Here is a 13,654-nt window from a genome sequence, read left to right as displayed (position 1 = left end):
GCTCGGCCCCGCTCGGCCCCGCTCGGCCCCGCTCGGCCCCGCTCGGCCCCGCTCGGCTCCACCCGACCGTACTCGACCCGGCTCGGCTGCACTCGGCTCCGCTCGACCCCCGCTGGGTGGGCCGGGCCCGGCCTCTCGCCCCGAGCCCCGCGCGTCTGCTCAGCTGGACTCCGGCGCTCGGCCCCGTTCGCCGCCCTGGAAGTGGGGCGGGCCGGTGAGACAGGGGCGGGGCGGCGAAGGGAAAGGCCGGGCGAGGGGGCGGCGGCACGGCCGGGCCCGGGCGTCTGGCATGTCCCAGACGTGGCGCGCGGGGGCCGACGCTTCCACTTACGCGCTCGCAGCGACTACGTGAGGCTACCTGAGAGCGCCTCCTCCCCTCCAGCCCAGGGAGCTTGGCGACTCGAGCGACCCGAGGGGCCGCCGACGCCGGAAGTGCAGCCGCGCCGGCCCCGCCCCTTCCGGCGGTCCAGGGCTCGGGCGGCGCCGACTCCCGCGCGGGCCGCGTTCCGGAGTCGGGACCGCCTGTCTCGCCTTGGGCCGCCGCCGCTGTCACAGCCACGGCCTCCCCAGCCCGGCACCATGGCCGCTGCGGCCGGGGACGGCGCGGTGAAGCCGCTGCAGTGCGCCATGAAGCTGGCCAACGGGGCTATCGAGCTGGACACCGGCAACCGGCCCCGGGTGAGGCGCCTCAGAGCGAGGCTGGGCGGGGGCCGCGGCGGCGGGCGCCCCTGGGGCGGCTGTCCGGCGGGCGGGGGCGGGGCCGGGGGCGCGGTCGGGGACCCCTCGCGCGGCTCCGGGGACGCGCGGCGCGGGCGGCTGCCGTGACCTTGGACAGCTCCCCGCGCGCTGTGGGCCGCGGTCCGCGGGGACGGGGCGGAGACGCCGGTGCCGTCGGGCGGGACCGGGCTCAGCGAGCCGCCCTCCGCAGCCGACCGGCGGGCCGTCCGCGCGGGCCGGCGGCGGCTCTCCTCGGGCTCCCGGAGGGGCAACATCCGGGAAGGCGGACCGGCCGCGCCCGTGCGGAGGAGGCGGGAGCGCCGGCCGGCGCGGGGTCGCGGACGAGCAGGCCGGGCCGCGTCGGGCCGCCCGGGAACGGCATCTGTTTCCTCGGGGCGCTGCCCTCCCCAAGCCCGGTTTCCGGGACCGCAGCTGCCCCACCCCCCGGTCAGAAACCGTTTCCGAGCCCGCCGTGTCCTTCCCGCGGAGCTGTGGACCTGGGGAAGGTTCACCTGCGGCCCCGGGCGTCCTGCGGTGCTTCGAGAGCCTGGCGCTCTGGCTCGGAGCCCGGCAGACCCTGGGCAGTGGCGATACTCTCGTGCTCGAGACTGCGGGCTCGGGAGCGGGACTGACCAGGACCGCAGCCGGACGGTGATTCTGAGATGTGCGGCATCAGGCCCTCGGGAGCCTCCCAGGAAAATTGTGGTTTTTTAAGCCACGGACTAAGGAGCCCCCGAGTCGCCCAGGAAGGCCACCTGTTGCAGACAGGGCCGTGGGGGCTGCTTCTCCGGCGCATGGAAGGAGAAGCTCCGTTCTTGCCGCCCTGGGGGCCGCAGTGAGCGGAGGGGTGGGTGCCCTTCAAGTCAAGAGAAGAGGGACTCTCTGTGCAGGACAGGACCCAGCGCCTGGAGGAGCGACCCGCTCATTACCTCAGGCTGCGCGCCTCAGGTGAAATCAGGAGATGAGCCGCCGCCGTGTCTGTGCTGCCCACAAGGGCACGAGGCGCGACGGACTCAATTGCCACTCCCGGCCTGACGGCTCCATTTCTCTTCCCCGGCACAGGAGGCATACGCGGAGTACCTGCGGAGCATCCACTATATCTCCCAGGTGCTGCTGGAAGAAGTGGAAACCACCAAAGGTACAGCTCTCAGCTTCTCCACTCTCCCTGTGCCGAACCAATGATGGACTGCTTAGCGCTTGGTGGGTCTCAGGCCTGGAGGTGTCCTGTGTCCTACACATGGGTCTTTAGCAGAAGGTGACTGGGTGCACGAGCTGTCCTAGCATGATGTGGGAGCAGGAAGAGAGGGATACTGTCAGGGGCTGGAAATGGAATGGGGCATAACCAGAGACTGGACGTCGAACCCTAGCCCAGAAAGGAGTGAGCTGTGGAAAGGTCAGGGGCTGGGGGCAACACTCCCAGCAGAGAGATGTGCAAAGCCTCTGAGATGAGAGTGGTTGCTGGGAGCAGTTGGGGCAGTCATGGCCTTGAGTGGAATTGGGGCCATTCTGGTGTAAGGGGAAGTTGGTAGAGGCTTGGTGGGCGAGAGGCCAGCATGGAAGCTGAGCCTCCAGTAGGTTCTCACAGTGAGGACGGCAGTGATAGGGCTGCTTGGACATAGAAGGAGCAAAGGGCTTGGGGATGTTCTTTAAAGGTGGACCTCCCAGATTTGGGGGGCGGGTAGTGAGCCACTGGTTGGCAGGGCAGGGGGTGGAGACAGTGAGCCGCTGTTGGGTGGGGGGTGGGGAGCAATGGACTTCTGGGGGGAAACAGGTGCAGAGGGATGGTCCAGCGGGTGGCAGGAGCAGACTATGTGGGAAGAATAGAGAGCTCCATCATGAGCATGTTTGCTTCAGGTGCTGAGCACCCTGGTGGCTATGGGAGACGTAGGAGTCACCAGAACCAGAGCTGCCCCAGAGAGGCAGTGAGCTTAGCAGAGCTCTGGGCACTGCAAGACTGAGGCCTGGGAGGGGGGCGCAGCAGTAGACCGGGGGAGGGGCACAGTGTTCTGGAAGAGAGAGACCCTGAAAGGTCGAGGAGCCCTCAGAGAGGGGCTCAATGTGAGGGTAGAAGTGAGGGGAATTTCCGTGGGAGTCAGAGGGCTAAAACAGGATGCAGTGATAGGCTGGCTATGGTGGGAGCACAGTGGGTCAGAAACTGTGGCTGGTGGGGTCCAGGGAAGACCTTTAGAGGCAGCTCCTATAGCCTGTACCTCCTGACGAGAGTGACTGCCCCCCCGGCCCCAGCAGGGAATACAGAACAGAAGGCCCCCGGCATGGGCCGGGGGCGGGGTCAAGCACAGTCAGAGCGCAGGAGATAGGTGGTGAAGTTGTGTCTGGGAAATGATCCATGGCCCCTACAAGGCCCACTGTGAGGAGAGGCTGTAAGTACAAGGGAAGCGTTTGCTGAGAAAAGGCAGAGGAGGGGGCTCTGATAGTCTAGCCGGGATGATGTCCGGGGTGACAGGACAGCTAGATGCTGGGCTGGCCAAGCTGGGAGCCACGTGGCATCAGGAAGTCAGCCCCCGTCAGATGATCAGAAATGAGGAGATGAGGTTACCTAGAGGTCAGGGATGAGGAAGGGGCGGGGTGACCCCCGGGGGAAGAGACGAGGAGGGGGCTAGGCCGGCAGAGGGGTCAGAGGTAAGGAGAGGATGGGCTTGTCCTTGTTTTTATTTTAGCAAGACTCTGTTTAGTGACAAAGGTAATGGTGATCAGCTTTCTTGTCTCTTGCTTCCCAGAAGGTGGAGACACTGTGGCCCCAGACACCTCAAAGATGCTGAAACTGGCTGAGCAGTGTCTGGAGAGGGCCCAGTCAACAGCTGCCCAGCTCGGTGGGTCTCTAGCAGATTTCCCTCAGACACCCCCCCCTCCACAAATCCACGTTTCTGTGGCACGCTGGACTCCACGATGCCCCTTGCTTGTGTGCGTCTTGCAGGGAAAACACACCTGAAGCCGGCTGTGCCCGTGGCTGCTCCGGGCCCCGCATCCACCAGTCGACATCGCCGGGTGTACTCGGATGAAGGGGGTAAACTATCTCCATTTTTGCCGCCCGAGATCTTCCAGAAGCTTCAGGTGGTGGAGTCACAAGGTTCTAAGAAGTAAGAGAGGGCAGAACGGAAGGTGGGCTGAGCCTGGGTTTGAAGTCCAGGCAAAGTGAGCTAACCAGGGTGGTTTTCGTTAAAACGGGCCCGAGAATGGAAATAGCTTCGTGCTTGACAAAAACACGCAAATCCCCTTTGGACAGAAGCATGCACACAAGTGACACCCAGTCAGAGACCTGCAAGTCCAGAGAGAGACCGGAAGCTCAGAGAGTAAGCGTGGAAACGGCCTGCAAGCTTCCTGGCAGAGTTAGCAGACGTTTTGCGAGACCATCGTGCTCTGTACATTCACAGAAGGAAAAAGCAAGTTGGAAAATAGTGTCAGGGGACAAAAAAACCATAAAATCGGACCCAGCAAATAACCAAGTAGAAACAAAATAAAAAAAAACCCAAAATTGTTTTTAAAAACTAACTGAAAACAGTGACAACACATTGTTCCCTGCAGTGAAAGTACACGCGTGCACACAGGAGTGAGCGGCCACTTTATAGCAAACCAGACATAACTGCAGCAAGAACGAGTGAACTGGTTAAAGGGTCAGTAGATCCTCTGAATGACTCAGAGAGGGAGAGAAAAAAGAAAGTCTGAGAGGGAGATCGAAAATCTAACAAGATTATTGGACTTCTGGGAAAAGAAAAGAAAGTGGGAGAGGCATTATTTGAAGAGGTAACAGGATAGAAGTTTCTGGAACTGAGGAAACACAGTCACATACAAGAATCCCCACTAAGACAAGGGCTGGCTCCTGGCCCTGCTGCTGCCAGCCGTCAGGGGCCACAGGTGCCGAAAGGGTCCAGACACCTCACTTCTGCACGTAGAGTTTCAGGGCAGGACCAGGCACGAGACTTCCATCCCAGAACAAGTTTTGCCACAGTTGGAGCCCTCACAGCTGACCCTCCCCCACTGCGAAAGCATGAAGACCTGTGAAACCCAAAGACTCAGCGCGGGGTGGGGGTAGCTTTTGGAGGCTTTTCCTACTGAGTAGACCCGGTTCTCTCTTTAACGGTGGCAAGCTCATCTAGTTGTTTTGCTCACGTGATGCCTTTAGAAAGTTTCATGTTGTTGCCAGACACGCATACCTCATCTACAAAAAGCACAATGTCTACCTTCTCTTGAAAACTCAGACATCTTAGCTACTGCAGGCCCAGGTCAGCAGGGGTCCCCAGTCCACCCCAGACCTCCTCCCTCCTTTTCAACTCCGGCCTGCCTCCCCACCGCACCACCAGCTCACCTTCTGGTCTCAGGTCTTGGTCGGGGATGGTCCTCAGGTTACCAGAGGATTCCAGAGCTTCCTGGGGCCTGGACAGCAGCTTGTCTCGCTATTCCCAGGGAGCTGACACCTCTGGAGGAGGCGTCTCTGCAGAACCAGAAGCTGAAGGCCGCCTACGAGGCACGGATGGCCCGTCTGGACCCCAGCCAGGCCGTGCAGAAGACCTCCCTGGTGAGCAGGTCCCAGGGAGGGTCTGGCTTGGTGGTGGAAGAGCAGTAGGGCCTTATTTTCTCCTTCCCTTCCTAGACCTTGTCCCTGCAACGACAGATGCTGGAGAACCTTGTGATCGCCAAAGCCCGGGAGGAGACAGTATCCTTTCTCTCCATCCCCGGTGTCCCGAGCTGAAGGAGAAGGGGGTGAGGTGGGAAGTGAAGGTGCCGCTGTTGGGGTGGGGATGGAATTCGTCTTGCTTCAGAGAGTCGTGTCCTTGAGGGACGGCTCCTGCCCTGCCGGCCTCCTCACAGGCCCTCCTGTTCCTCGGAGCACCCACGGGCTCCTCTCCCTCCTCTCCCTGCTTCCGGTTGGCTGGGCCTGGCTTCATTCCCTGCGTGAGCACCCATCCTCGGGCCTGCCCCCTCCTCTGCCCCGCCTGGCCTGACCGTACCTCCCAGGTGCCCCAGAACTCGGTGCCGGCAAGTGGTGGGGGGCGCCCACCAGCCACGGCCTTGACTCTGCTGCCCCAGCTGCACAGGAAGATGGAGGAGCGCCGGCTACGGCTCCAGGAGGCAGCCAACAGGTGCGTCTCCTCCCATGGGTCTGGGGACAGCCCGGAGGACTGGTGGGGACTGCTGGCCCTGCCCCTAAGCCCTGAGGCTCCCAGCTGGGTCTTTCTCCCCAGGAGGTTCCGCAGTCAAGTCGCCCTGACCCCAGAGGAGCGGGAGCAGCGGGCCCTCTATACCGCCATTCTCGAGTACGAGCAAGACCACGTGAGTGCTGGGAGCCGAGGCTGGGACTGCCGCAGGTTGCTCTTCCCGGGGCTGTTGGCCTTGGGTCTTCCCGACGCCCCAGGGAGAGCATGGACAGTGTGGCACTGGTCTCCTGGGACGCAGCCTTGGTGGGGAAGCAGGCAGGGACCCAGCCATGCTCTCCAAAATCTCCTGCCCCACAGGACTGGCCGAAGCACTGGAAGGCCCGGCTCAAGAAAAGCCCAGGGGACCTGTCGCTAGTGACCAGCCTGGTCTCCCACCTGCTCAGGTACCAGGGCCTTCCTCCCTCCCTCCGTCCTGTTGGCCCTAATGGCAGGCAGACGACAGGCTCAGAAAAGAGAGGAGATCGGGGGCGGCTGCATGGGGCACCCACAGTCTCTCGTCTTAGGGCTGGGGTTGCCGACATCCCAGCCAGCCTCCCTCCTGGTCTTTGAGTGGCCACCTTCTGCCTTCTGAGAGGGGCAGGTCCGGCTCTCTCAGCCATATGCACTCCCAAGGAAGCCACGGAGACGCTTCTCCGAGGTGTGCGCTGGGGCCCCAGGGTTGGCAGGGGGACGGCAGGTGAGGGTGTAGCCCCAGCGCTGCAGCTCCACCCCTCTCCCTGTGCTCGCAGCATCCCCGACCACCCCATCTCGCAGCTCCTGAAGAAGCTCCAGTGTGCGGTGTACCAGACGCTATACCCCCTCGTCAGCAGGGCCGCTGTAGGCACTGCCTCCACCCCCGGCTGCCGCTCTCTGCCCCCGGATGCTGACGGGCTGCTGGCCCCTGGAAGCCGGCGACTCCGGCCCTCGCACAGCCTCTACTGCATGCTCTCCCCTGCGGAGCCCAGCCCGGCCCCACGGCCCCCGGAGGGAACCCACGCCAGTCCCCCTGTGCCCCCTCCTCACGCTAGCGCCCCAGACAGAGGACCAGACAGCAGCCCCGCGGGGCCTTCCTCGCCCCTGGCTCACAGCTGGACTGGTGTGCAGGGCAAAGACAGCTCCTTTGAGGACCTCGAACACTTCTTGGCTACTTCTGAGGGGTGGGGCCGGGGGCGAGGGTGGCCACCTGAGCCCCAGACAACGGGCGTGAAGAAGGAGCCGCTGCAGGAGCAGCTGAAGAGCACCGTGAAGGACATACACGATGCCATCGGTGAGGGCCAGCGTGCCCACAGGAGGGGGGCGGGGGAGGGAGCTGCCCCAGTTCTGAAGCCTGGGCCCTCGGGAGGACATGCTTTCCTCTGGTAGGCGGCCCGCCCAGCTTGGTCTGCAGAGCCCTCTCTGTCCCCCCTTCTCTGGGGCAGACTTCGTGTTTAGCAGACAGGCAGGTGCGTGCTCTGAGAGCAGCTGGGGCTGGCTGCGGGCCTGAGGTCTCCCCAGTCCTGGGTTGTCTGCTCAATGGGCTGCCCCAGGAAGGGCAGCCTGGTTGGTTCCAGCCTTCTGTTTGGGGAAGGGTCTGCTGTCAGATCTTCTGGCCGCCAGGTGGTCCTGGCTGGCCCACAGGGTTAGGCTCAGGTCATTCCAAACTAAGAACCACCAGATGTGTGCACCCTGGTGACAATGGCCTTTTCCATTTTAAGAATAGTGGGTGGACTCCCTGAGGGTTGGTGCCTAGGGTGGCTGGAGACTCCCAGGTCACTTCCAAGGAAGGAGGCTTCCAGAGTTTTCTAAAAACCAGCGAGGGAGTTCCAGCAGGGGCTTGGAATTCCTTCCAAGATCACCAGGACAGGCCTCCCATCTCCCTGGGCCTTGGGTCTTGTTTTAAATATGCTTCTGAATGTCTAACAGGTTCCTGCAGTTCAGACCCCTTCAGAAAGAGGCTGTCCTTTCTCAGCCTGTCTTCTTAGTTCCTTAGGGAGCCGGGCATGGCTTTGTGAGCTCCTAGGTGCTCCGACCGCAGAGCCCATGGACATGGAAGTGGGGAGCTTGAGGGGAGTGGAGGGAGGTTCACGCAGAGCCCCAGCCCACCAAGCCAGAACACTGTGGTGCTGTCCACACTGAGGCTGGCTCTGGGAGGGTGGGAGTGGAGGGAGCAGGTATGGGCCTCCCACCCCGGGCACCCCAGACTGGCTGGGGATGACCTCCAGGGGTTGCCAGCCTGGGGTGGCAGGGCCCAGCCATCCCCACAGTGCCATCGTGCGGGCTCTGCTCCCGGCAGACAGGCTGCTCTCGCTGACCCTCCTGGCTTTCGAAGGCCTGAATGCAACCTCCTCCAAAGACCGATGCCTGGCCTGCATCGAGGAGCCCTTCTTCTCTCCACTCTGGCCCCTGCTGCTGGCGCTCTATAGGTATGCCCAGTTCCAGACCCCCATCGGGCCTTCCACTCCAGGACCCCTGGGCACACTTCCAGCGGCTGCTTTACTCTCTAGCCCTCCTCAGATGCTTCCAGTTTGCCCATGGTGCCACACCCACCCCTGCGGCTCGCCCTCGCCCAGCTGAGCCTGGCCTCTCTCTGCCCCAGGAGTGTGCACCGCCTCCGTGAGGCCGCCTTGAGCAGGAGCATGGAACTCTACAGGAATGCATCCCCGGCCGCCATAGGCATTCCCAGGAAGCTGCTCCCCCGGGACCTGGAGGCCTTGGGCGCCGGTGCTTACCCCTACTGCGCGGCAGCCCAAGAGCTGGGCTTGCTGGTCCTGGAGAGCTGTCCGCAGAAGAAGCTGGAGTGCATTGGTGAGGGGGCTGCGTTCCAGAGGGCGGAAGGGGGAACGAACGCGGTCAGATAAGACTCCATCCCAGATGCTGACCTGGAATCTCTGTGGGCCCCGAGCTGCAGATCTCTCCTCCTGTCACTTGGGGGTGTGTCTCTGGGCCAGAAGCTATGTGAGGGCTCAAGCTTTGGGAGGGAGCCTCTGGCTCTCCCGAGCTCCACAAGACATGATGGGTGGGTGCCTGGGAGCTGTTGTGGCCTCTGGGCTAGCCTGGGACCAGCCCCACCCAGCCCCTTGTGCAGCCTCCTTTCTGTGCCGCAGTGCGTGTGCTGCGGGTCATCTGCGCCTGCGCCGAGGATTACTGCCGCGCCCAGGAGGCCGCCCCTGAGGCCAGACCCCTGCTGGGTGCCACAGCCATGTGAGTCCCAAAAGTTCACAGCTTGGGGTGGGCACTGAGCATGTGGCGGACTGCCTGCAGGGGCCTGGGGTGCGGGGAGAGCCCTCACGTCTTGCCCCCAGCACCTAGAACGCAGGTTCCCGTCTGGATCTTGGGCCTCAGAGGCCCTGCGGCTGCAGTGAGCTCTGCAGAGCTCATCATCCGGCAGAGCGCCCGTTTCCACCAGGGGCTCGGGCTCCAGCCCCCGTAGACGACGCATTCCCGCCCATCTGGGTAGGGCTTCTTAAGAGTTAGGAACCACCAGCTAATCCAGTGAAATTTAGGGTTGCTTGTCCCAGAAGCACGTGTGGGGAAACAGCCCCAGCCTCAGTAAAGAGCTTGCTCCCTGTGCAAAGCCCCCAGACCTGGGGTTCCCGATCATCCCTGCCCACCATCCTGAGGTGAGGCAGGGGTCTTCTCTACCTGCGTCTCTGATGCCTGCTTCTATTGGTCTCATCTGAACCCTCCCAGGGCCAGCAGCCTCTTGCCCTGGTCCCCGCTTGGGGCTCGCAGCTCCTCTGCACCTGCAGGGGCTCTGCCAGCTGCCACCCTGCCCCAGGGACCCGTGTTATAATGAAGACACCTGACATTTGAACCTGGTGGGTGGGTTTTAGCACCTACCTACACCCAAGGGCCTGGAGATAATGGGCAGATAGAAGCTAGAGTTAAGCATGAGATGAGCAGGGTACAACTCCACCCAAGGAGAAAGAGACCGATGCCCTCCACCCCCAGCAACCCCAGGACCTCAGCTGCAGGGCTGCACTGGAGGGCCCCCCTTCACCAGTTGACCATGTGGCTTCGGAGTATGTAGCTGTAGGTGTTAAGAGTCGTAGGGCTGAAGGTGTCGTGGGTCGCAGTTGCAATCCCACACTCCCTCTCTCCTTCGGGGGTCTGAGGAGGAGTGAGGGCTGTGTTGCACATACGGGTGTGCAGTGCCCAGGGTCGTGGGGGCAGGGCCACGAGCAGGAGCTCACAGTGGGCAAGGCCTTCCTGGTGGGTGGTCCTACTCAAGCCAAAGTCTTTGCTCCCATGCTCTTCCCAGAGACCACCAACCTGTGGGCCCCTGGGGCTAGGGTCCTGCATGGGCCTCCCTAAGCACCTTTTTAGCTCCCCTAGATGCCTCTTGTGGTAGATCTCAGGTGCCTGGCTCCGGTCGCAGGTTTCGGCAGGCTGCTGGGACTTGGGCCCTCCCCTCAGTTATCCTGTGCCACAGGTGTGGGCAGGCCAGTGGGCTGAGGCTGTCCCCACACGTGCCCTGGGGGGCATCCCCCGGCCAGGCGTGGGCTCCGCAGCACATGGTTCCCAATCAGGGACAGCCTTGCCACCTGTAGTGGCTGCCAGTGCTGCTGACCGGAGTCCACTCCCAACTCCCCACGCAGGCGGGCAGGAGGGGTGCAGGGAGAGCTGCTGGCAAGCCGAGGACCACTCCAGAGGCCAAGCTGGGGGCTGCAAGGCTTTGGGGATGGAGCGGCTGTACTGGCCCCTGGAGCCAGCGGCCAGCTGTCCCTCTGCCCAACAGCGGTGCCGATGACCTGCTGCCCATCTTGTCCTTTGTGGTGCTGAGAAGTGGCCTCCCCCAGTTGGTGTCGGAGTGCGCGGCCCTGGAGGAGTTCATCCATGAGGGGTAGGAGCCCCCAGCTGCAGTTGGGCCGGCATGGGCACTGGGCATGTGCTCCCGGGTCGGGGGTCCACCTGCACATGAAGCCCGTGGTCCCTCCTTCCAGCCCCTTCCCACCACCCCTTGCTTGGCATACTGCTGAGACAGGAACTGGGGGGCTGTCTCTTGAGTAGCATCTGCCTGGGTAGTGGGCTGTCCTCTAGCCCAGTCTCCCTGACAGACACCTGGGGGACCTTAGCACCCAGGGCTTTGTCCCCTGGACGTCCCCATGAGGGCAGACACCCTTCCAAAATGCTGGGGGCCTCCTTGCTTCCCCTGGAGGTGACAGGCGCTGCCTGTGCCTGCCTCTGCACAGGTACCTGATTGGAGAGGAGGGCTACTGCCTGACCTCACTGCAGAGTGCCCTGAACTACGTGGAACTGCTTCCCCGAGGGGCTCTGGGCAAGTAGAGGAGGACACGACCTGCTGAGGACCGTCCAGGAGTCACCCGCTCTTGAGGGGCAGTAGGCCAGCTGTGCTGGGGCTCTGCTGCTCTCACACCTGCCCTAACCTGACATCTGTCCCCAGGGACTTGACGAGACACCTCTGTTCCTCAGAGGATAGAGCTGAGCTCAACCAGCTCCTAGGAAGTAGGCCTGAGAGGCTCCATGCAGGAGCAGCAGACGCTGGACTCCCCTGGGACCCACACGCGACTCCTCACAGCCCCGCATCTCCATGGTCGGGAGGGGACCCTGGGCCTGGCAGAGGGCAAGGTGTGGTTTCTCTCCCTTCCCATTCCCTGTGACAGTGAGTTCCAGCACTGGTGTCTGGTTAGGGTCAAGAAGAGGGCCTGTCCCCACCCGCTGCCTCCCACCCAGTGGGACCCAGGTGGTTTGAAACCATACTATTTACTACTGGGCACTGATCACTCCATTCTGCCCAGGAGCCCAGGCACACCCAGGGCTCCCACCTGTGTCTGGGGCCTCTGAGCTGCTCCATTCCTTGGCGTGGTAAGCACTGGACTTGCGGGGACCCCTGGCCAATTTCCATCCCCACATGTCCCCTCCTGGGTCAGGGTGAACCTGAGGGTCAGTGCCTGTCTGCCGCCCAGTGTCCACTCTGTCACATGCCCCAGGAAGCCACTGACACCGCTAACAATAAAGAGGTCACTGGTATCTTAAGCCCCCAGCGTGCATGCTCACCACCCCACTGGCCGCGTGGAGGCCCGAGAAGCACAGCCCCCCACCCCGCTGACCAGCAAGAGCCGGACTGTCCCAGAGGCCAGCTCCCAGACCCCACGGGGCTGCACCCCCAGGACAGGACAGGCTCTGTAGGGCCAAGTGGGCTGGGCAGGACCTGGGACTGGACCTCTTGGCTCCAGGAAGGGCTCTCAGGAAGCATCTTTCTCTGGGTGGGAAACACATGGTGGGTGCCCTTAGTTGTGGTCTGTGTCATCCCTGAAGAGGAGGAGGCAGCCCAGCCCCAGCCGCAGGCAGCATCTGCCAGGGAAGGAGGGGCCCCTGGCAAACCTGAGTTACCACCGAGGCAGGGGGTTTGGGCGCAGCCACGCAGGGGCCAGCGATGGGAGCAGTGTGCGGGTGCCCCGGGGGAAGGCTTTTCGGGAAACAGCAACAGCAGTTGGTGCTTACTGGGCGCTCTGCAGGTCTGTCTGCCCAGGAATTCCATGAGGAACTGAGTCCAGAACAGGGGACGCATCTTCTCTGGGCTACATCTCATGACGGCAGACTTGGTCTGAGCTCAGCAGGCCAACTCAGGAGGCCAACAGGCACCTGCGGTCAAGACCCCACGGTCGGGTGCTGGGCCCAGTGGGCTGGGGCAGGCCAACCCAAATCCCCGGGACAGCTGTTGTCTCTCAGGAACTTTTGTGGCCTGGGGTCCTCTGCCTGCCAGTGTCCCTGGAGCAAACAAGCCAGCACACACCCATCCCCTTGTCTTTGTCTCCCCACCCTTGCTCTGCCCTTGGACCCCCTGACATTCTGCTTATGCTCTCGTAAGTGTAGAGTTCTGAGCACCCCAGACCTGGATGAGAATCCTAGCCACCACGGAGCCTTGGGAAAGGAAGGTAACATCCAGGCTTTAGTCCTTGGCATTAACATCTCCAGGACGGGATTTTAAAGGCCGCTTCATAGAGCCGATGGAGGATGAAGGGGTGTCTTCAGCTGAGCCTGACGGTGCAGGTACCTGTTGGCTTGGTGCTGGGGACCACACATCTGGGGATGGGCCCCATGTGGGCTGTCTCCTCCGCACCCTCTTCCAGGCACTGCCCTCAGGCTGAGTCCACGGCTCCTGAATAAAATGGATGAGTAATCCACTCCCCATCCCCCCGAAACCCTGCAAATCAACAAGAAAAAGGCAGCACTCCCGAATAGAAAAATAGCCAAGCCTGTGAAGAGACCATCTACAGAGGAGGAAGTTTTTGGGTTTGGAGAGAGTGAGCGAGTGGGCATGCACAATCGGGGAGAGGCACAGGGAGAGGGAGAATCTCAAACCAACTCCACCACTGAGTGCAGAGCCTGATGTGGGGCTCGATCTCACAACCCTGAAATCATGATCTGAGCCGAAATCAAGAGTCAGACGCTTAAACAACTGCACCAGCCAGGCACCTTCAAAAGAAAGTTTTAAAAAGCTAATTAGCACCAAAAGTGTTCAAAACTCTGAAAATCAAGAAGCGCAAATTAACACAGTAACAAGGTAGAATTTCACGTGCACTATACAGGTAAAATCCAAACCTGGGCAACGCTGAGCGTGGTGGCAACCAGGAGCTGGAAACCGTACACACAGGGTGGGGTGTACTGGGCAGCAGCTTCGAGAACGAGCTGCAGTTCTGGGCCAACGCAAATGCCAAATGACCCTCCAACCAGGTCACAAGCGGCATGGACACAGAGGAAGTCAGACAATGCCGCATCCAGCCCCAGGAGGGTGGAGGTGGAGTGTGAAAGAGGCTCGTGGTCCCACACGGACTGCTGGG

At 62.1% G+C, this 13,654-nt stretch overlaps 1 protein-coding gene across 1 annotated transcript; it reads left to right on the top strand.

The window, feature by feature from the left end:
• The first annotated feature begins 567 nt into the window (after positions 1–567).
• Positions 568–11,834, top strand: LOC111152969 (VPS9 domain containing 1). Its single transcript, XM_022511732.1, has 15 exons — positions 568–678; positions 1,780–1,855; positions 3,456–3,548; positions 3,653–3,815; positions 5,140–5,251; positions 5,327–5,389; positions 5,764–5,816; positions 5,919–6,006; positions 6,189–6,274; positions 6,620–7,137; positions 8,143–8,272; positions 8,446–8,654; positions 8,954–9,050; positions 10,588–10,692; positions 11,042–11,834. Exons 1-15 carry the CDS (start codon positions 580–582, stop codon positions 11,133–11,135), a joined length of 1,986 nt encoding a protein of 661 aa, XP_022367440.1. The 5' UTR covers positions 568–579; the 3' UTR covers positions 11,136–11,834.
• The last annotated feature ends 1,820 nt before the right edge of the window (positions 11,835–13,654 follow it).

Source organism: Enhydra lutris, unplaced genomic scaffold (genome assembly GCF_002288905.1).
Source record: "Enhydra lutris kenyoni isolate GAN:26980312 unplaced genomic scaffold, ASM228890v2 scaffoldscaffold30, whole genome shotgun sequence".
Lineage (NCBI taxonomy): Eukaryota > Metazoa > Chordata > Mammalia > Carnivora > Mustelidae > Enhydra > Enhydra lutris.
The sequence above is the reverse complement of the archived record's forward strand: the minus strand, read 5'-3'. Positions and strand labels throughout refer to the sequence as shown.